Source organism: Odocoileus virginianus, chromosome 2, assembly GCF_023699985.2.
Source record: "Odocoileus virginianus isolate 20LAN1187 ecotype Illinois chromosome 2, Ovbor_1.2, whole genome shotgun sequence".
Lineage (NCBI taxonomy): Eukaryota > Metazoa > Chordata > Mammalia > Artiodactyla > Cervidae > Odocoileus > Odocoileus virginianus.
Genome location: NC_069675.1, coordinates 57,478,234 through 57,501,507, shown reverse-complemented (window position 1 = coordinate 57,501,507; position 23,274 = coordinate 57,478,234). Strand labels below are relative to the sequence as shown.

Genomic DNA, 23,274 nt, shown 5'->3' with positions numbered 1-23,274 from the left:
CACCTTCGGTCACCCAGCCATTACTGAGGCATCCTTAGTGAACATGACTGCTATTCTTGTTTAATCTCCAACTAACAAAGGGCCAAGGTATAAGCTATTCTGTTTGCCTAAAGCTATACCCAGAACCACTGGCTTAGCTGGTTATTTCCAAAGGCTCTGACTCATTGACAAATCTCAAGATGACAATAGGGCTTAGCCTCTTTAAATAAAACAATGTGTGTTCATTGGGTGAAAGACAGTAAACTCAGTTTTCCTTAATCCAAAGTTAGAGGATATCTGACAATCTTCTCAAGTGGCTAAATCTGCACAGAAAAATAGGTTTGAGGTATTCTTTGGCCTTAAAAAAAATGAGGCATTTCAATTTCTTGTGAAAACCTTTGAAAGGTAAAAGTGTTAACTGGCCTGATAGCTTCATCAGAGGATTACTTTTACCAGTGGCACCATTACCTTAGTGCCAGCACATAAAACATGTAAAAATAGCTCAATTATTACTCAATTTCTTTTATTAAGAAAACAGATAGCAGAAAATACAAATCAACTTTACAAATGTAATCTATCAAGAAAAACTAGAAGTATTTTTCATTGTGAACAAAACAGAGATCCAAAGTTTTTGATCCAGAAAGTAGAAATGGAGTTACTTAAAATAACCTAAAGTCATGAATTGAAGAAGTTTCAGGCTGAATGAAGCACATCATGTTGGATGATGGCATCTATGACTAAATGGAATATTTAAAATATTTAAATGGAATACTTAGAATATTTAAAATATTGCATCCCCATATTAGTCACGAGCATCTGGACGAAGAGCAAAGCGTCCGATGGTGTGGACCTCAAAGATCCCCACAACCTCTTAGGAGTGGGGAGTACAGCAGTGTGAAGAGGAAAAGGGTGACCAGTGGTCCGGGGAAATTCTATACTAAAGATATAACACAGACAACAAAAAGAGGTGACAAGTGACAAGCCTCAGCAAGGCTAATCAATGTCGGTGATACAGAATCCCAAGGATTCCAACCTTAACTTTCTTCCTGAAATATTTTAATTTAGTCTGGGATTTTCGTTTTTAGGTATATTATATCTAATTTCACTATGAAAAGTAAAAGGTAGAATTCACTTGACAAAAATTATTGAAAAGGGAAACTATACTCTGTAAACTAAGAGAGAGACTTCATGAATAATTCTTCACTGAGAGACAGCATGGATAGGGAAAGAGTTTTACAGCAAGAGAAAATTGTGCTCAATCCTCTAACCCTCCTACTTGAGTTGTATGACCTTGTGTATATCGTTCAACTAAACCTTTTTCCTTATTTATAACCCTTAAAATATTATTTTAAGAATTAGCACAGAAGAGGCACTCAACAAGTGGCTATTGTTATAATTATTATGGAATTGCTAAATTTTTCTCAGGAATATTTTTGAGCAATAAAACTGCACGTTACAAGAACAATAAAACTGCAAGTGCAAGGAAATATCTGACCAGTTAAAAATATTTTAATTCCTATGGAATTCCTGGTTCCAAGGACTTTTTTTGTTCAGTAGAAAGTTATAAAAAAGGAAAAAGAATATATCTTTTCAGATATTTTGTCAAGTTCCAGAAGATAGGATATATTACACTTCTGGCATATCTCACATTTAATACCCCATAGACATATCTCACATTCAATACCCCATAGATGTATCTCACATTTAATACCCCAAAGACAGAGTCTTGCCTGGAAAATCCCATGGACGGAGGAGCCTGGTAAGCTGCAGTCCATGGGGTCACGAAGAGGCGAACGTGACTCAGCGACTTCACTTTCACTTTTCACTTTCATGCACTGAGAAGGAAATGGCAGCCCACTCCAGTACTCTTGCCTGGAGAATCCCAGGGACGGCGGAGCCTGGTGGGCTGCCGTCTATGGGGTCACACAGAGTTGGACACGACTGAAGTGACTTAGCAGTAGCAGACAGATATATTCCTTTGTCAGACAGGACTCTGCTTTCCTCTCCATCCATATCAGCTGCTAGAAACTGGCCAGCTGTGCTCAAAATTGTAACCTGGGCAGTCCCACTCTGGTGTTATGATACAAGCAACAGGTTAATTCCACCAATATTTAAAATACACATGCTGTTCAAGAGCTAGAAAATCAGCCAGCACCACCTAACCACACAATGTTACTCTCATTTCTCTATGAATCAAGTTAGCTACTCAACTCCTTACTGAGAGGCCATTCGATACTCCATCAGGTAAAAGAGAAGAGGACAGGCTTGTTCTCTTTATGGCTGGTACACAATTGATAAGCTTTTCTGAATAAGATCTATTCTTCATGCATGCCCCTATAATTTCACAAACTGTGGCATTTAAATAAATTTACAGGTTTGGGATGATTCCCTAAAGAAAACAAGAAGCTTGTACTCTCTGCTTCAAGGATAGAAGAAAAGAAATGACACCCAATTCAACTAAGCAGAGTAACAATATCGGTGTCAGAAATGTGCTAACCCAATTTAGGCACAATCTTCTGACCCCTCAAAGATTGAAAATTAATGCAAGCATCCTGGACTTGATTTCTCTTGGGAATGCAGGAACAGTTAAAATTTTCTCCAAGTAAGCTTCATTTACCTACTTATGTTCTTAGAAATACTGAAGTAAAATTAATACAAAAATTTTAAAATATACACACATTTGTGTGTGTGTGTGTGTGTTGGTGTTTATAAAATCATTGTCTCCCATCAAAAACCATTTTAGAGACTTCTTTGATGGTCTCATGGTTAAGAACCCACCTGCCAATGCATGGGAACATGGGTTCAATCCCTGGTCCAGGAAGATCCCACAGGCTATGGAGCAACTAAGCCCATATACCACAACTACTGAGACTGTGCACTCCAGAGCCTGTGCTCCACAAGAGAAGTCACTGCAATGAGAAGCCTGTACACAGCAAAAAAAGTAGATTCTACTTGCACACACAAAAAAAAAGAAAAGCACATGCTCAGTAACAAAGACCCAGCACAGCTGGAAAGAAAGAAAGAGACCAAGTTTTAAGGAAGGCTGCCAACAAATCTTAAAAAAAAAAAACCAACAAAGAAGAAGAAATAACAATGCCTTGGATCACAGAAAATTGGGGGAAAATTTTGCTATTATCATGATAAATTCTACAATAAAATTAAAAACCATTTTAGATTTTTCAGTTAGTGGGAATTGTACCCATTAATAATAGTATCTTTATCACACTTTCTGATTCATCAGTCTTAAAAACCACTATTTGAAAACAACTTTAGACAGGATTAACGAAATTTTATATACAAAAAAACTGAGAAAGACATGTTAAGTGACTTTCCTGGCACTACAAAACTAGTTAATGGGATAGCCAGAACTGGTACCTAGATTTCCTAACTCCTAGGTCTTTCTACTAATCTGGTGGTCTCAAAGTTTAGCTCAGGAATTCTCTTTCAAGCTAAATATTTTGTGGAAATTCACTAATTCAACAGGTAAAACTGCACCTGCTCTGACTGAGGTAGACATTGGGGCCGGAGCTCAGTAAACCTATACTCCACTTTTCCTCCTCCATGAGACTCTGAGGAACTTCTGGAGATCATGATGACTCAGAAAAATTATGGTGTAAAACACCATCATCAGAGTTCATATATCTGACTCATTCCCTTTGGGAAATCCATAAAGTTAATCTAATCTAAATATGAACAAGACTAGTAAAATAACACTTTTCATAGTTACCATATTTTCAAAAATATATACTGACCGGAGTAAAAGTGAAAATTACATCTGATGTGTACTGTTCCAAAGATAATGGATAGGCAGAGCTTACTAATTACTGAACAACTCCCATGGTACTGTGTGATATAACAGGAAGAAAGGAGGAGTACTTCATTCTTTGGCAATACTGTCACCTCATTTACAATGCTGACATAAAGACACTAGCTAAGTCTTTTGTTTCCAAAGTTAAATATAGATACCTTTCTTCAAATAAAATCTTAAATGGAAGTTATCTTATAAGCTATTCTAGTTAAATGAGGTGGACTGGGTGGGGCAGTGTCAAGAAGAGGCAGCCAACCTCTCCAAAGCTGCTGAAGGCTCTAGGAACACCAAAATGATGGCAGCTGGCCAAAGGAAAGGATTATTTCAAGATTTCTAAGCAGCTTCTGAACCGTAAATGGTGAACAGCATGCTGTTCTGAATCTGATGGACCGACACCTGAAGCAGAAGCAGAGGCCACGATTGATTTTTCGGCATAAATAAATGTATTTGAATGCAACTGCTAAGTCACTTCAGTCGTGTCTGACTGTGCGACCCCATCCCTGGGATTCTCCAGGCAAGAACACTGGAGTGGGTTGCCATTTCCTTCTCCAATGGATAAAAGTGAAAAGTGAAAGTGAAGTCGCTCAGTCATGTCCGACTCTTCGTGACCCCATGGACAGCAGCCTACCAGGCTCCTCCATCCATGGGATTTTCCAGGCAAGAGTACTGGAGTGGGGTGCCATTGCCTTCTCCGATTTGAGTGCAAACTACAGCATAAACTTCTTGTCCACACCCACCTGAGTAACCATTACATATTATGCTAACACTGTATACGCTTCTGCAAAAGGATTACTGTCAGAAGCACACACAAGGCTCATAATCAAAGAAATATTATTTTTTCAAAATACCAGCACAAACCTTCCTGGGTTTGAACAATTGCCAACCAGCAGGCCAAGTTTATTAATAGCAAGGGCCAACTGAGAGCAAATCTCAAACTTAACTTACCTTTGAAAATAAACCTTAAATTTGGGAAAAAAACAGGATGAAGATGATTGATATTGTACATATAAAACCAATGAGTGACTGCATCTACAAAAAGCACGGAGATAGTCAGAGCTGATCTCAAAGTTAAAATTATACAAAGTAAGAAAAGAAAATTATCTCTAGAGAAGCCATTATCAGCTCTGCTCCTTTCTTACCACCAAAAACATTATATCCAATGAACTAGCTATTGTACCTAAAAATATACAGTGAAATTGTAACACATGATCATTTAAAGACAATGTGGTCTTTTGAGGAGGACAGCAAACAGGAATGTGCCTTTGTTTCCTTCTTGCCTGTGCTACAGACCACATATCTGAGCTAAAGCAAGTAATTTTTCTCTCAGCTTTTTCATTTGTTAAAAAGGAATTCTAACAGCTACACTACCTACCTCACAATAGTGCTGTAATTATTTGATAAAATATCAAATCACAATTTAAAGTATTAAATACCATGTAACTCGTATATTATAAAATATACCTATCTTACCAGTTAAAGTAAATAGAAAGTTTAATATATCTTTGTTAACTATACTCAAAAAGAATCTATATTAATTCACCAGTATTGACTCAAGAAGAAAAATCCCTATACCTATACAGTGGGAAACCATTTTACCTTGATAGTCACAGATTACACACAGATTACAACATTACCGATAGAGAACTGAGAATCTTTACCAAACAGATGTCACAGTCAATAAAAACTTACTTCAAGGAGCAATTTTTCAGTTGAGCTTTGAGTTTTATCATAAAAATCATGTCTCATAAGAATGGGGAGATATTTTGTATAAACGCTTAAAGAAAGTACTAAAGAAGAAGTCTCTCTTTGAAAGAAAATATATAGTTTACAAAAATGATATGATTCACATAAACATATGGTGAACCCTTACTCCATTCTGACAAGGCCCTTTGTTACATAAGTTTGTTCTGTGGAGGCCTGGACCTACATGACTTAAACAAAATTTTTATCTAAATCAAATACTGAAATCTTGCTCTAAGCTTCCTGTTTGCTGAAAGAACTGAGAGAATTAAGCATGTGAAATAATGCCTTAACAGAAGAAGCACCCAGTGACAGTTTATGGTTATTTCATCATCAAAGATGCTGATGATAAAGCATGTGATTTGCGCCTCATGTGCTAACTGTCAAGTATCCTTTGGTTTTCTTATTTAACATGTGATTAAACTGAAGTGCTAACAGTCTAGCATTCAAACACACAGGGTCAGGATTTTTTTTTTTAAATCATTTCTCAAAGGTCAAAGACACTTTAGATGTTAGGTACATTGAGAAAACTTACCAGTAACCCATTAAACATATGTGTGGTGACTGCCCATTATACTACAATAGTTATGTATAAGGGTTGTATGACCTGTATATCTGAGGTTATTGATATTTCTCCCGACAATCTTGATTCCAGCTTGTGCTTCATCCAGCCCAGAATTTCACATGATGCACTCTGAATATAAGTTAAATAAGCAGGGAGACAATAGACAGCCTTGATGTACTCCTCTCTCAATTTGGAACCAGTCCACTGTTCCATGTCTGGTTTTAACTGTTGCTTGCTTCTTGACCTGCAGACACGTTTCTGAGGAGACAGGTAAGGTGGTCTGGTATTTACATCTCTTAAAAGAAATTTTCCACACTTTATTGTGATCCACACAGTCAAAGCCTTTAGTGTAAGTCAATGAAGCAGAAGTAAATGTTTTTCTGAAACTCTCTTGCTTTTTTGATGATCCAAAGGATGTTGACAATTTGATCTCTGGTTCCTCTGCCTTTTCTAAATCCAGCTTATACAACTTGAAGTTCTCGGTTCACATACTGCTAAAGCCTGGCTTGGAGAATTTTGAGCATGGCCTTGCTAGCGTGTGAAATGAGTGCAATTGTGCATTAGTTTGAACATTCTTTGGCATTGCCTTTCTTTGGGATTGGAATGAAAACTGACCTTTTTCAGTCCTGTGGAAACTGATGAGTTTTCCAAATTTCCTGCATATTGAATGTAGCACTTTCACAGCATCATCTTTTAGGATTTGAAATAGCTGAGCTGGAATTCTATCACCTCCACTAGCTTTGTTCGTAGTCATGCTTCTTAAAGCCCACTTGACTTCACATTCCAGGATGTCTGGCTCTAGGTGAGTGATCACACCATCATGAATTATCTGGGTCGTGAAGATCTTTTTTGTACAGTTATTCTGTGCATTCTTGCCACCTCTTCTTAATATCTTCTGCTTCTGTTAGTTCGATACTGTTTCTGTCCTTTATTGTGACCATCTTTGCATGCAATATCCCCTTGGTATCTTTTAATTTTCTTGAAGAGATCTCTAGTCTTTCTCATTCTATTATTTTCCTCTATTTCTTTGCACTGTTCACTTAGGAAGGCTTTCTTATCTCTCCTTGTTATTCCTTGGAACTCTGCATTCAGATAGGTTTAACTTTCCTTTTCTCCTTTGCCTTTCACTTCTCTTCTTTTCTCAGCTATGTGTAAGGCCTCCTCAGACAACCATTTTGCCTTTTTGCATTTCTTTTTCTTTGGGATGGTTTTGGTCACTGTCTCCTGTAAAATGTTACAAACCTCCATCCATAGTTCTTCAGGCACTCTGTCTATCAAATCTAACCCCTTGAAGTTATTTGTCACTTCCACTGTATGGATTTGATTTAGTTAATACCTAAATGGCCTACTGGTTTCCTTATTTTTTTCAATTAAAGTCTGAATTTGGCAGTAAGGTGTTTATGATCTGAGCCACTGTCAGCTCCCAGTCTTGTTTTTGCTGACTGTATAGAGCTTCTCCATCTCCAGCTGCAAAGAATATAATCAATTTAATTTCAGTACTAACCATAATATACATTATCTTTAACCTCCAAAATAACCTTTATAAGTATATGGTACTGTGCCCATTTTATGAATGAGAACGCTGAGGATCATAATGGTTAAGTGACATGCCAATAAGTATCAGAGATAGGATTTAAGTCCAGGAATGGTAGGATCCAAAATCTACCATCTTTCCCCTGTACCTTTGATGAAAACATCACCTCCCTAGAAAACACATAAGCTTTGGCATCAAGACAGACTAGCTCTAAGTGGGTAACAGTGAGGAATAGCACTGATCACACAGCAAAAGATACCTAGATGGGTTGCTAAGTTATGACATAAGGTCTGATTGAACTCAAACTGGCTTGTGTCTGGTTTTATCTTTTACTAGCTGTGTGACTCTGGGCAAGTTACATCAACTCTCCACGACCATGTTTTCCTATATGCAAAGTAGGAATAAGAACAGTACCTTTCCACTGAGCTTTTGTTAACCTGTCAGAAGGCAAATGACATCTTTTTTATTATTATGGGCTTAGCACCCTTTCCTGCTATCATGAAAAAAAAAGTTAGTTGCCATCTGGTTCTTCAAGAATTAAGTCACTAGCCACTGCAGTTGCTGACCTTTAACACACCCTGAAAGGAGCTGAAGGTGGAGACAAGGAATGAGGCACTCCATGCTACGGGAAAAACTGGCAAAAGAGGCCTTCAGATAGTTAGATATTTTCAGGAGGAAATTTTATGAATTCAATTTTTTACATCTTCTCAAACCTAGAAAGCACTGAAATCATTAACAGAGACATCAGCTTCTTAAGACCAGCAGCAACCTTCTCGTAACTAGCAGCAACCTTCTACTGAGATATGTGCTTGACTGCCTCTACCCCCTTCATCAAAATCATATATACACTGAGCTTTCCTCCCTACCTCTTCAGAGCAGTTCCTCAAAGCTATGTGAGAAGCTGTCTCCTGGATTACAGTCCTCAGTAAGTCCCAAAATAAAACTAAACCCACAGTTCTCATGTGTGTGTGTGTTTTTCGTCTGACGTTTGGTTCACAGGAAATTATAAGTCAGAATGGTATTAGATAAGTTAGGGTAGAAAATAATACTATAGTAAATATTCTGAATTTTGCAAATACCATGCTGATAAGGTAACTCATATTAGTTAGATAAGGTAACATCACATTACATACTTACAGGAGCCTCTAAATGAAGACCATTCGTAAGAGACCACACAGGCAGGTACAGGTCTTTACATTTGGATTTATACAGGTCCTGAAGAAGCAAGGTTCTCTAAAATAGTCATAGTTAACTTTAAAGTTCTTCCCAACACATTCAATACAAAATTCTGATTCAACCTCCCTAGAATGTAATCATCAATAGAAAAGATACGTGTATAATTTATCTATAGAGTACAACCACATACACTATAAAGAAATTCATTAGGTTTATAATTAACACTTTAAAAATCTTGTATACATTTCCTTTAGTTGAGAAAGATCCTAGAGCTAACTTTTCCTTGTGCAAATCGCAGGTAAAATAAAATATTGTCTACAGCAGATTTAAATCCAAATATAGTGCAAAGATTTCTTCTATAATGTTATCACCCAAATACTGCTAATTTTGGTTTAAAATATATATGAAGAGCATTTTATTACCAGAAAATATAAACACTGGTATTAATTAATTTTAAATTTTCAATGAAATAACTTTTTAGAATGTTGTCCAGTAACAAGAAAGAATCTACTCCATTATCAAAGAGTTTAACTCTAAACCTCATTAAATTTCTTAATTAACCTTTTTCCTTATTATTACCTGATATAGTATAGCATTTTCTTGGACACATGCCAAATACAAATTACTCAAGCCCTTCAGCCTTTTGTATGACATTTCAAAACAAAGAGAAAATAAACATTTTATTTAAATGTTTAAAAAGAAATAAACATTACTAGTTTCAAGCTTAGAGTGACTCTTTAGAAAAAAGAAAACAGGTGTGAAAATGTGGAAAATACTAAAACAGATAAAGAACAAGAAATGCAGATATCTCCATCACATAAAAATAATTCTCTAAGAACATTTGTTATGTATTTTGGAGGGCATTTTTTTCTATGCAAATAAATATGTATTTCTAAAATTTGGAGTTATGATGGTTGCACATTGTGAATGTACTAAATGTCACTGAAAGTAATTTTATGTTACATGTATTTTACAAGAATAAATTATTTTAAAATATGGATTATACTACACATACTATATATACAGCTATGTATTTTGCTTTTTTCTCCCACAGGCAACACTATTTCATTTTCTAATATCATTAAACAGTCTTTAAAAATTTTGATCTAAAAAAAAAACTGATTGTGGAGTATTTCATAGAGTGTATCTAACCATTTTTATGGTTATTCACTCATTCTCCCTCTCTGCCCCCTATTCCTTCACCTTTTATTGGACATGCAGCTGTTTCTAACTTTCCATCACTGAAACACAATAATAAATATTTACATAAATAAATTTTATATAAATATTCAATTTTTTTTGAATATTCAAAATTGGGAAAGGAATATGTTAGGGCTGTATATTGTCACCCTGCTTATTTAACTTATATGCATGAGACAAGTGCTCGGGCCTGGTGCACTGGGAAGACCCAGAGGGATCGGGTGGAGAGGGAGGTGGGAGGGGGGACTGGGATGGGGAATACATGTAAATCCATGGCTAATTCATTTCAATGTATGACAAAAACCACTGCAATGTTGTAAAGTAATTAGCCTCCAACTAATAAAAATAAATGGAAAAAAAAATAACTTATATGTAGAGTACATCATGCGAAATGCTGGGCTGAATGAAGCACAAGCTGGAATCAAGACTGCCAGGAGAAATATCAACGTCAGATATGGAGATGATACCACTTTAATGGCAGAAAGTGAAGAGGAACTAAAGAGTCTCTTGATGAAGGTGAAAGGGGAGAGTAAAAAGATGACTTAAAAACCAACACTCAAAAAACGAAGATCATGGCATCTGGTCCTATCACTTCAGGGTAAACAGATGGGGAAAATGTGGCAACAGTCAATGCGGATGATGACTGCAGCTGCAAAATTGAAAGACACTTGCTCCTTGGAAGAAAAGCTATGACAAACCTAGACAGCATATTAAAAAGCAGAGACATCACTTTGCTGACAAATGTCCATAGTCAAAGCTATAGCTTTTCCAGTAGTCACGTATGGATGTAACAGTTGGACAATTAAGAAGGCTGAGAGCCAAAGACCTGATGCTTTTGAACTGTGGTGTTGGAGAAGATTCTTGACAGTCCCTTGGACAGCAAAGAGATCAAATCAGACAATCCTAAAAGAAATCAACTGAATATTCATTGGAAGGACTGGTGCTGAAGTTGAAGCTCCAACACTTCAGCCACCTGATGGGACAAGCTGACACACTGGAAAAGCGCCTGATGCTGGGAAGGATTAAGGGCAGGAGGAGAAGGCGCGACAGAGGATGAGGTGGTTGGATGGCATCACCGACTCAATGGACATGCGTTTGAGCAAACTCTGGGAGATAGTGAAGGACAGGGAAGCCTGGCGTGCTGCAGTTCATGGGGTCGCAAAGAGTCAGACATGACTTAGTGACTGAAAAACAACAACATAAATAAATATTTGTAGAATCTCAGGTTGTTTCCTTAGACTAAATTTCTATGAGTACTCCTTTCCCACATCACCCAAATTTTCTTTTTGTTTCTGGATATTTTTTTAAGTAATAAAAATTTACACAGTGCCACTGTTTTCTTCCCCTATCTCACTTTCCTCTGTCCTTTCCTCAGAGGTACTTAGTATTTACCACTTCACGCATACTTTTTTAAGTGATCTGGATATATATTTTTTTAATCTGTAAATGGCATATATGTGAAATGCATTTACTTCCTTTGACTACACAGGAATCGAAGTCAGCTACCAACACTTACTGGGGAGACTGAAGACCCAAAGTTTTAGCCCCACTCATCACTTTGCTCTTTGATTGTATTTCAGGTCGACAGACAAGTTTACCTTTTCTTAGTGTGGCTAATAAGCATTTTGAGTTTCTATTTTTTATTAACATTATCATTTCCACTACAGAAGGTGCAAAATACGAATTTATAATAACTATGTTATTTAGAAGTACCCCCATACTAGACTGATGTGCATGCTAAGTTGCTTCAGTCGTGTCTGATTCTGCAACTTTATGAGATGTAGCCCACCATGCTCCTCTGTTCATGGGACTTTCCAGGCAAGAAGTGGGTTGCCATTCCCTTTTTCAGGGAATCTTCCCGACTCCAGGATCAAACCTTTCTTTCTTACATCTCCTGATACACACAGGCAGGCGGGTTCTTTAGCACCAGCGCCACCTGGGAAGCCCTAGGTAAATAAAAATGTGAAATTAGAATTAAAATACATTCCAAAAAACCATTTAAACAGACTACTAAAAATACTTTACTGTCATGATTTGTTCACCAAGTACCTCAATTTACACTGGTCTCCACTTCATGCAAAGGAAAAGAAAGCACTGGCAAATAATATTAGAAGATTGATCTTAGAATATCTAATTTACAGTTTCTACAACTATCCTCCTTCACTATCAAAATTCAAAAGGTTAAAAACAGAGGAAAAAAGAATTTCAAAAACTCTGAGTTAGCAACTTGCTTAGGGTCTCATAGAATTTAAAACTACACTATAGGAAAACTAATAAAATAAACTATAACCTGAATAAGATACTGGCTGTCCTCAAGAGCAAACTTATACATTCACATGTTGAGGTTCTTTCACTCTAAAATATAATGTCAAAAAGAAAAGTTCATTCAATCCCTACATCATTCCATATATAAAAATTAACTCAAAATGGACCATGACTAAATACATAACAATGACCGATTTCTCTTAAGCTAAATAAAGATAAATCTTCACGACTCAGATTTGGCAATGGATTCTTAGATTTCATGTTAAAAGCATGAGCAACAAAAGAAAAAAAAGACAAACTGGACTTTATAAAAATTTAAAACTTCTGTACATCAAAGGTCATTACCAAGTACATGAAAAGATATCGTAGAAAACAGGAGAAGATATTTGTGAATCATATATCTGATAGAGTTTAACATCAGGAATATATAAAGAACTCTTAAAACTCTTAAAAAACTCTCAAAAGGGGCCTATAGATATCGAGAAGTGTAAGCTGGAAAGAGGAGCTATCTGAAATTGAACTGAACCTACACTGACTGCAACAGCTCCAGAGAAATTCCTAGATATATATGTGTATTTTTTGTTAAATTTTTTAAAAAAAAAATTTTTTTTCTTTCCTTTTTTTTTCTCTTTTATTTTCTTTTAAAATTCCCTATTACTCCCCCATTACTCCTCAACTTTCATTTTCATATATTTTTATGATTTTTTTTAATTAGGGAAAAAAAATTTTTTTTTCTTCTTTTTTTTCTTTTTCTTGTTTTTCTCTCCTATTTCCTTTTAAAGTCCTCTAATACTCCTCTATTATTCCTTAATTTTCATTTTCATTTCACTATAACCTTGCAAAAAAAAAAGAGAGAGAAGCCCTATTTTTTAAACTGAACTTCATATATATTTCTAAATTTTGTGTTTTTGTTTTTGTTTTTAAATACTGTATTTCAAAGAGTCTAACCTCTACACTAGATTCTTAATCTTTGTTTTTCAGTATGTGATATAAATTTCGGACATTTAAGAATCCAATATTCAGTTCCCATTTCTATTCAGGAGTGTGTTGATTACTCTCTCCCACTTTTGACTCTGTTTTCTACCTCAGAACACCTCTATTTCCTCCTTTCCCCTACTCTTCCCAATCCAATTCTGTGAATCTTTGTGGGTGTCTGGGCTACGGAGAACACTTTGGGAATAGATAACTGCATAGATCTGTCTCTCTCCTCTTGAGTCCCCCTTTCTCTCCTCCTGCTCACCTCTATCTCCTTCCTCCCTCTCCTATTCTTCAAGTAACTCTGTGAACCTCTCTGGTTGTCCCTCATGGTGGACAATCTGTTCACCATTAACCTAGAAGTTTTATTATCAGTGCTGTATAGTTGGAGAAGTCTTGAGACTATTGGAAGAATAAAACTGAAATTCAGAGGCAGGAGACTTAAGCCCAAAACCTGAGAAAACCAGAAAACTCCTGACTACACGGAACATTAAGGAATAAGAGACCATCAAAAAGCCTCCATACCTACACCAAAACCAACCACCACCCAAGAGCCAATAAGCTCCAGAACAAGACATACCACGCAAATTCTTTAGCAATGCAGGAACATAGACCTGAGTGTCAGCATACAGGCTGCCCAAAGTCACACCTAACACATAGACCCATTGCAAAACTCATTACTGGACACTCCATTGCACTCCAGTGAGAAGAAATCCAATTCCACACCAGAACGCTGACACAAGCTTCCCTAACCAGGAAACCTTGACAAACCAATCATCCAACCCCACCCGCTGGGTGAAACCTCCACAATAAAAAGGAACCACAGACCACCAGAATACAGAAAGCCCACTTCAGACACAGCAATCTAAACAAGATGAAAAGGCAGAGAAATACCCAACAGGTAAAGGAACATGAAAAATGCCCACCAAGTCAAACAAAAGAGGAGGAGATAGGGAATCTATCTGAAAAAGAATTTAGAATAATGATAATAAAAATGATCCAAAATCTTGAAAACAAAATGGAGTTACAAATAAATAGCCTGGAGACAAAGATTGAGAAGATGCAAGAAATGTTTAACAAGGACCTAGAAGAAATAAAAAAGAGTCAATTAAAAATTAATAATGAAATAAATGAGATCAAAAACACTCTGGAGGGAACCATGAGTAGAATAACAGAGACAGAAGATAGGATAAGTGAGGTAGAAGATAAAATGGTGGAAATAAGCAGAGAGGAAAAAAGAAAAAAGAATCAAAAGAAATGAGGACAACCTCAGGGACCTCTGGGACAATGTGAAATGCCCCAACATTCGAATCATAGGAGTCCCAGAAGAAGAAGACAAAAAGAAAGGCCATGAGAAGTTACTCGAGGAGATAACAGCTGAAAACTTCCCTAAAATGGGGAAGGAAATAGCCACCCAAGTCCAAGAAACCCAGAGAGTCCCAAACAGGATAAACCCAAGGCAAAACACCCCAAGACACATATTAATCAAATTAACAAAGATCAAACACAAAGAACAAATATTAAAAGCAGCAAGGGAGAAACAACAAATAACACACAAAGGGATTCCTATAAGGATAACAGCTGATCTTTCAATAGAAACCCTTCAGGCCAGAAAGGAATGACAGGACATACTTAGAGTAATGAAAGAGAATAAACTACAACCTAGATTACTGTACCCAGCAAGGATCTCATTCAGATATGAAGGAGAACTCAAAAGCTTTACAGACAAGCAAAAGCTGAGAGAATTCAGCACCACCAAACCAGCTCTTCAACAAATGCTAAAGGATCTTCTCTAGACAGGAAACACAGAAAGGTGGTATAAATGTGAACCCCAAACAACAAAATAAATGGCAACGGGACCATACCTATCAATAATTACCTTAAATGTAAATGGGTTGAATGCTCCAGCCAAAAGACAAAGGCTGGCTGAATGGATACAAAAGCAAGACCCCTATATATGCTGTCTACAAGAGACCCACCTCAAAACAAGGGACACATACAGACTAAAAGTGAAGGGCTGGAAAAAAATATTTCACGCAAATGGAGACCAAAAGAAAGCAGGAGTCGCAATACTCATATTAGATGAAATAGACTTTCGAATAAAGGTTGTGAAAAGAAACAAAGATGGACACTACATTATGATCAAAGGATCAATCCAAGAAGAAGATATAACAATTATAAATATATATGCACCCAACATAGGAGCACCGCAATATGTAAGGCAAACGCTAACGAGTATGAAAGAGGAAATTAATAGTAACACAATAATAGTGGGAGACTTCAATACCCCACTCACAACTATGGGTAGATCAACTAACAGAAAATGAACAAGGAAACACAAACTTTGAAGGACACAATGGACCAGCTAGACCTAATTGACATCTATAGGACGTTTCACCCCAAAACAATTAACTTCACCTTTTTCTCAAGTGCACACGGAACCTTCTCCAGAATAGATCACATCCTGGGCCATAAATCTAGTCTTGGTAAATTAAAAAAAACTGAAATCATTCCAGTCATCTTTTCTGACCACAGTGCAGTTAAGATTAGATCTCAATTACAGGAAAAAAATTATTAAAAATTCAAACATATGGAGGCTAAATAACATGCTTCTGAATAACTAACAAATCATAGAAGAAATCAAAAATGAAATCAAAATATGCATAGAAATGAATGAAAATGAAAACACAACAACCCAAAACCTATGGGACACTGTAAAAGCAGTGCTAAGGGGAAGATTCATAGCATTACAGGCCTACCTCAAGAAACAAGAAAAAAGTCAAATAAATCACCTAACTCTACACCTCAAGCAACTAGAGAAGGAAGAAATGAAGAACCCCAGGGTTAGTAGAAGGAAAGAAATCTTAAAAATTAGGGCAGAAATAAATGCAAAAGAAACTAAAGAGACCATAGCAAAAATCAACAAAGCTAAAAGCTGGTTTTTGGAAAAAATAAACAAAATTGACAAACCATTAGCAAGACTCATTAAGAAACAAAGGGAGAAGAACCAAATTAACAAAATTAGAAACGAAAATGGAGAGATCACAACAGACAACACTGAAATACAAAGGATCATAAGAGACTACTACCAGCAGCTCTATGCCAATAAAATGGACAACTTGGAAGAAATGGACAAGTTCTTAGAGAAGTATGACTTTCCAAAACTGAACCAGGAAGAAATAGAAGATCTTAACAAACCCATCACAAGCAAGGAAATCGAAACTGTAATCAGAAATCTTCCAGCAAACAAAAGCCCAGGACCAGATGGCTTCACAGCCGAATTCTACCAAAAATTTAGAGAAGGGCTAACACCTATCTTACTCAAACTCTTCGAGAAAATTGCGGAAGAAGGTAAACTTCCAAACTCATTCTATGAGGCCACCATCACCCTAATTCCAAAACCAGACAAAGATGCCACAAAAAAAGAGAACTACAGGCCAATATCACTGATGAACATAGATGCAAAAATCCTTAACAAAATTCTAGCAAACAGAATCCAACAACATATTAAAAAAACCATACACCATGACCAAGTGGGCTTTATCCCAGGAATGCAAGGATTCTTTAATATCTGCAAATCAATCAATGTGATACACCACATTAACAAATTGAAAGATAAAAACCATATGATTATCTCAATAGATGCAGAAAAAGCCTTTGACAAAATTCAACATCCATTTATGATTAAAACTCTCCAGAAAGCAGGAATAGAAGGAATATACCTCAACACAATAAAAGCTATATATGACAAACCCACAGCAAGCATTACCCTCAATGGTGAAAAATTGAAAGCATTTCCCCTGAAATCAGGAACAAGACAAGGGTGCCCACTCTCACCACTACTATTCAACACAGTTTTGGAAGTTTTGGCCACAGCAATCAGGGCAGAAAAAGAAGTAAAAGGAATCCAGATAGGAAAAGAAGAAGTGAAACTCTCGCTGTTTGCAGATGACATGATCCTCTACATAGAAAACCCTAAAGACTCTACCAGAAAATTACTAGAGCTAATCAATGAATACAGTAAAGTTGCAGGATATAAAATTAACACACAGAAATCTCTTGCATTCCTATACACTAACAATGAGAACACAGAAAGAGAAATTAAGGAAACAATACCATTCACCATTGCAACAAAAAGAATAAAATACTTAGGAGTATATCTACCTAAAGAAACAAAAGACTTATACATAGAAAACTATAAATCACTGACGAAAGACATCAAAGAGGACACAAACAGATGGAGAAATATACCATGTTCATGGATTGGAAGAATCAATATTGTCAAAATGGCTATACACCCAAAGAAATCTATAGATTCAATGCAATCCCTATCAAACTACCAACGGTATTTTTCACAGAACTAGAACAAATAATTTCACAATTTGTATGGAAATAAAAAAACCTCGAATAGCCAAAGTAATCCTGAGAAAGAAGAATGGAACTGGTGGAATCAACCTACCTGACTTCAGACTATACTACAAAGCCACAGTCATCAAGACAGTATGGTACTGGCACAAAGACAGAAATATAGGTCAATGGGACAGAATAGAAACCCCAGAGATAAATCCATGAACCTATGGTCACCTTATCTTTGACAAAGGAGGCAAGGATATACAATGGAAAAAAGACAACCTCTTTAACAAGTGGTGCTGGGAAAACTGGTCAACCACTTGTACAAGAATGAAACTAGAACACTTTCTAACACCATACACAAAAATAAACTCAAAATGGATTAAAGATCTAAATGTAAGACCAGAAACTATAAAACTCCTAGAGGAGAACATAGGCAAAACACTCTCTGACATAAATCACAGCAGGATTCTCTATGACCCACATCCCAGAATATTAGAAACAAAAGCAAAAATAAACAAATGGGACCTAAGGAAACTTAAAAGCTTTTGCACAACAAAGGAAACTATAAGCAAGGTGAAAAGACAGCCCTCAGATTGGGAGAAAATAATAGCAAATGAAGCAACAGACAAAGGATTAATCTCAAAAATACACAAGCAACTCCTGCAGCTCAATTCCAGAAAAATAAATGACCCAATCAAAAAATGGGCCAAAGAACTAAACAGAGATTCCTCCAAAGAAGACATACAGATGGCTAACAAACACATGAAAAGATGCTCAATATCACTCATTATCAGAGAAATGCAAATCAAAACCACAATGAGGTACCATTACACGCCAGTCAGGATGGCTGCTATCCAAAAGTCTACAAGCAATAAATGCTGGAGAGGGTGTGGAGAAAAGGGAACCCTCTTACACTGTTGGTGGGAATGCAAACTAGTACAGCCGCTATGGAGAACAGTGTGGAGATTTCTTAAAAAACTGGAAATAGAACTGCCATATGACCCAGCAATCCCACTTCTGGGCATACACACCGAGGAAACCAGATCTGAAAGAGACACGTGCACCCCAATGTTCATCGCAGCACTGTTTATAATAGCCAGGACATGGAAGCAACCTAGATGCCCATCAGCAGACGAATGGATAAGGAAGCTGTGGTACATATACACCATGGAATATTACTCAGCCATTAAAAAGAATTCATTTGAATCAGTTCTAATGAGATGGATGAAACTGGAGCTTATTATACAGAGTGAAGTAAGCCAGAAAGATAAAGACCATTACAGTATACTAACACATATATATGGAATTTAGAAAGATGGTAACGATAACCCTATATGCAAAACAGAAAAAGAGACACAGATGAATAGAACAGACTTTTGGACTCTGTGGGAGAAGGCGAGGGTGGGATGTTTCAAGAGAACAGCATCGAAACATGTATATTATCTAGGGTGAAACAGATCACCAGCCCAGGTTGGATGCATGAGACAAGTGCTCGGACCTGGTGCACTGGGAAGACCCAGAGGGATCAGGTGGAGAGGGAGGCGGGAGGGGGGATTGGGATGGGAAATACATGTATATCCATGGCTGATTCATGTCAATGTATGACAAAAACCACTACAATAATGTAAAGTAATTAGCCTCCAACTAATAAAAAAAAATAAACAAAATAAACAAAAAAAAAACAACAACCGTCGCAACAGCAATAAACTATAATACCTAAAAAAAAAAAAAAAAAACTCAGCAAAAAAGACAACCTACAGTTTCTTAAAGTGTTAATGAATTTAAGCATACAGCATTCTTTTCTAATAGGAGTTACTTTTGCACTCACATTTTATGTACACAGAGGGCAAGTTGTTTAGATATGTTCTTCAACTTTGTTTCCAAGGTTGTGTTTTCATCCTTCAGCTTAATAAAAAAGCTAACATCATAAATTTAATTATAAAAAGGTACTGATCTCCTTGATGTCTCTGCTTTTTAATATGCTGTCTAGGTAGGTCATAACTTTTCTTCCAAGGAACAAGTGTCTTTTAATTTCATGGCTGCAGTCACCATCTGCAGTAATTTTGGAGCGCCCAAAAATAAAGTCTGTCACAGTTTCCACTGTTTCCCCATCTATTTGCCATGAAGTGATGGGATGGGATGCCATGACCGTAGTTTTCTGAATGCTGAGTTTTAAGCCAACTTTTTCACTCTCTTCTTTCATTTTCATCAAGAGGCTATTTAGTTCTTCTTCACTTTCTGCCATAAGGATGGTGTCATCTGCATATCTGAGGTTATTGACATTTCTCCTGGAAATCTTGATTCTAGCTTGTGCTTCCTCCAGCCCAGCATTTCTCATGATGTACTCCACATATAAGTAGAAATAAGCAGGGTGACAATACACAGCCTTGATGTACTCCTTTCCCAATTTGGAACCAGCCTGTTGTTCCATGTCCAGTTCTAACTGTTGCTTCTTGACCTGCGACCAGATTTCTCAAGAGGCAGGTCAGATGGCCTGGTATTTCCATCTCTTGAAGAATTTTCCACAGCTTATTGTGATACACACAGTCAGAGGCTTTGACATAGCCAATGAAGAAGAAATAGATGTTTTTCTGGAACTCTCTTGCTTTCTCAATGATCCAGCAAATGTTGGCAATTTGATCTCTGGTTCCTCTGCCTTTTCTAAAACCAGCTTGGACATCTGGAAGTTAACAGTTCACGTATTGCTGAAGCCTGGCTTGGAGAATTTTGAGCATTACTTTACTTGTGTGTGTGCGATGAGTGCAATTGTGCAGTAGTTTGGGCATTCTTTGGCAATCCTTTTCATTGGGATTGGAATGAACACTACCATTTCCAGTCACGTGGCCACAACTGAGTTTTCCAAATTTGTTGGCATATGGAGTGCAGCACTGTCACAGCATCATCTTTTAGGATTTGAAATAGTTCAGCTGGAATTTCATCACCTCAGCTAGCTTTGTTCATTGTCATGCTTCCTAAGGTCCACTTGACTTAGCATTCCAGGATGTCTGGCTCTAGGTGAGTAATCATACCATCGTGATTACCTGGGTCATGAAGAACTTTTATGTATAGTTCTTCGGTGTATTCTTGCCACCCCTTCTTAATATCTTCTGCTTCTGTTAGGTCCATACCATTTCTGTCCTTTATCAAACCCCATCTTTGCATGAAATGTTCCCTTGGTATCTTTAATTTTCTTAAAGAGATCTCTAGGCTTTCCCATTCTATTGTTTTCCTCTATTCCTTTGCACCCATCACTGAGGAAGGCTTTCCTATCTCTCCATGCTATTCTTTGGAACTCTGCATTCAAATGCGTATATTTTTCCTTTTCTCCTCTGCTTTTCCCTTCTCTTCTTTTCACAGCTATTTGTAAGGCCTCCTCAGACAACCATTTTGCTTTTTTGCATTTCTTTTCCTTGGGGATGGTCTTGATCCCTGTCTCCTGTACAATGTCACAAACCTCCGTCCATAGTTCTTCAGGTACTCTGTCTATCAGATCTAGTCCCATGAATCTATTTCTCACTTCCACTGTATAACCATAAGAGATTTGATTTAGGTCATACCTGAATGTTCTAGTGCTTTTCCCTAGTTTCTTCAAATTCAGTCTGAATTTGGCAATAAGGAGTTCATGATCTGAGCCACAGTCAGCTCCCAGTCTTGTTTTTGCTGACTGTATAGAGCTTCTCCATCTTTGGCTGCAAAGAATATAATCAATCTGATTTCAGTACTGACCATCTGATGATGCCCATGTGTAGACTCTTCTCTTGTGTTGCTGGAAGAAGGTGTTTGCTATGACCAGTGCGTTCTCTTGGCAGAACTCTATTGGCAGAACTCTATTAACCTTTGCCCTGCTTCATTCTGTACTCCAAGGCCAAATTTGCCTGTTATTCCAGGTGTTTCTTGACTTTTTCCTTTTGCATTCCAGTCCCCTATAATGAAAAGGACATCTTTTTTGGGTGTTAGTTCTAGAAGGTCTTGTAGGTCTCCAGAAAACCATTCAACTTCAGCTTCTTCAACATTACTGGTTGGGGCATAGACTTGGATTACTGTGATACTGAATGGTTTGTCTTGGAAATGAACAGAGATCATTCTGTTGTTTTGAGATCACATTCAAGTACTGCATTTCAGACTCTTTTGTTGACTATGATGGCTACTCCATTTCTTCTAAGGAATTCTTGCCCTTGGTAGTAGATATAATGGTCATCTGAGTTAAATTCACCCATTCCAGTCCATTTTAATTTGCTGATTCCTAAAACGTCAACATAAATCTTCTGTTTGGCCATTTCCAATTTGCCTTGATTCATAGGCATAACTTTCCAGGTTCCTATGCAATATTGCTTTTTACCACATTGAACTTTGCTTCTATCACCAGTCACATCCACAACTGGGTGCTGTTTTTGTGTTGGCTCCATCTCTTCCTTCTTTCTGGAGTTATTTCTCCACTGATCTCCAGTAACATATTGGGCATCTACTGACCTGGGGAGCTCATCTTTCAGTGTCCTATCTTTTTGCCTTTTCATACTGTTCATGGGGTTCTCAAGGCAAGAATAATGAAGTGGTTTGCCATTCCCTTTCCAGTGGACCACATTTTGCGAGAACTCTCCACCATGACCCGTCCATATTGGGTGGCCCTACGCATGGCTCATAGTTTCATTGAGTTAGACAAGGCTGTGGTCCATGTGATCAGATTGGTTAATTTTCTGTGATTGTGGTTTTCAGTCTGTCTGCTCTCTGATGGAGAAGAATAAGAGGCTTATGGAAGCTTCCTGATGGGAGAGACTGAGGGTGAAACTGGGTGTTGTTCTGATATGTGGGGCCAGATTTATAGGAGTGCCATAAAAAGAGCTGAGGAAAGAAGAGAAGCTAAAGGCAAAGGAGAAAAGGAAACATATACCGAATTGAATGTAGAGTTCCAAAGAATAGCAAGGAGAGATAAGAAAACCTTCCTCAGTGATCAGTGCAAAGAAATACAGGAAAACAACAGAATAGGAAAGACTAGAGATCTCTTAAGAAAATTAGAGATACGAAGGCAATATTTCATGCAACAATGGGCACAATAAAGGACAGAAATGGTATGGACCTAACAGAAGCAGAAGACATTAAGAAGAGGTGGCAAGAATACACAGAAGAACTATACAAAAAAGATGTTCCCGACCCAGATAATCACGATGGTGTGATCACTGACCTAGAGCCAGACATCCTGGAATGTGAAGTCAAGTGGGCCTTAGCAAGCATGATTACGAACAAAGCTAGTGGAGGTGATGGAAATCCAGTTGAGTTAATTCAAATCCTAAAAGATGATGCTGTGAAAGTGCTGTACTCATTATGTCAACAAATTTGGAAAACTCAGCAATGGCCACAGGACTGGAAAAGGATTGCATTCCAATCCCAAAGAAAGGCAATGCCAAAGAATGTTTAAACTACCGCACAATTTTTTTTTTTTTTTTTACTTTTGGTAACTTTGTTTTTATTTTTTATTTTTTTTTCCATTTATTTTTATTAGTTGGAGGCTAATTACTTTACATCATTACAGTAGTTTTTGTCATACATTGAAATGAATTAGCCATGGATTTACATGTATTCCCCATCCTGGTCCCCCCTCCCACCTCCCTCTCCACCCGATCCCTCTGGGTCTTCCCAGTTATCTCACACGCTAGTAAAGTAATGCTCAAAAGTCTCCGAGCC

General features: G+C 37.2%; 1 protein-coding gene across 9 annotated transcripts in view; it reads right to left on the bottom strand.

Annotated features, from left to right (window-relative positions):
- Positions 1–23,274, bottom strand: part of COMMD1 (copper metabolism domain containing 1) — a 190,287-nt gene that overhangs the window by 61,699 nt on the left and 105,314 nt on the right. For 5 of the 9 annotated variants that reach the window (XM_070479991.1, XM_070479980.1, XM_020891624.2 and 2 more), the window contains one exon: positions 8,764–8,859. The exons of 2 other annotated variants lie outside the window; for them this stretch is intronic. In XM_070479991.1, the coding sequence (XP_070336092.1) occupies positions 8,764–8,859 (96 nt within the window). Of the gene's footprint in view, positions 1–7,493; positions 7,560–8,763; positions 8,860–23,274 lie in introns of those variants that run through there. 2 more of the 9 variants (XM_070479994.1, XM_070479987.1) reach the window with 2 other exon arrangements.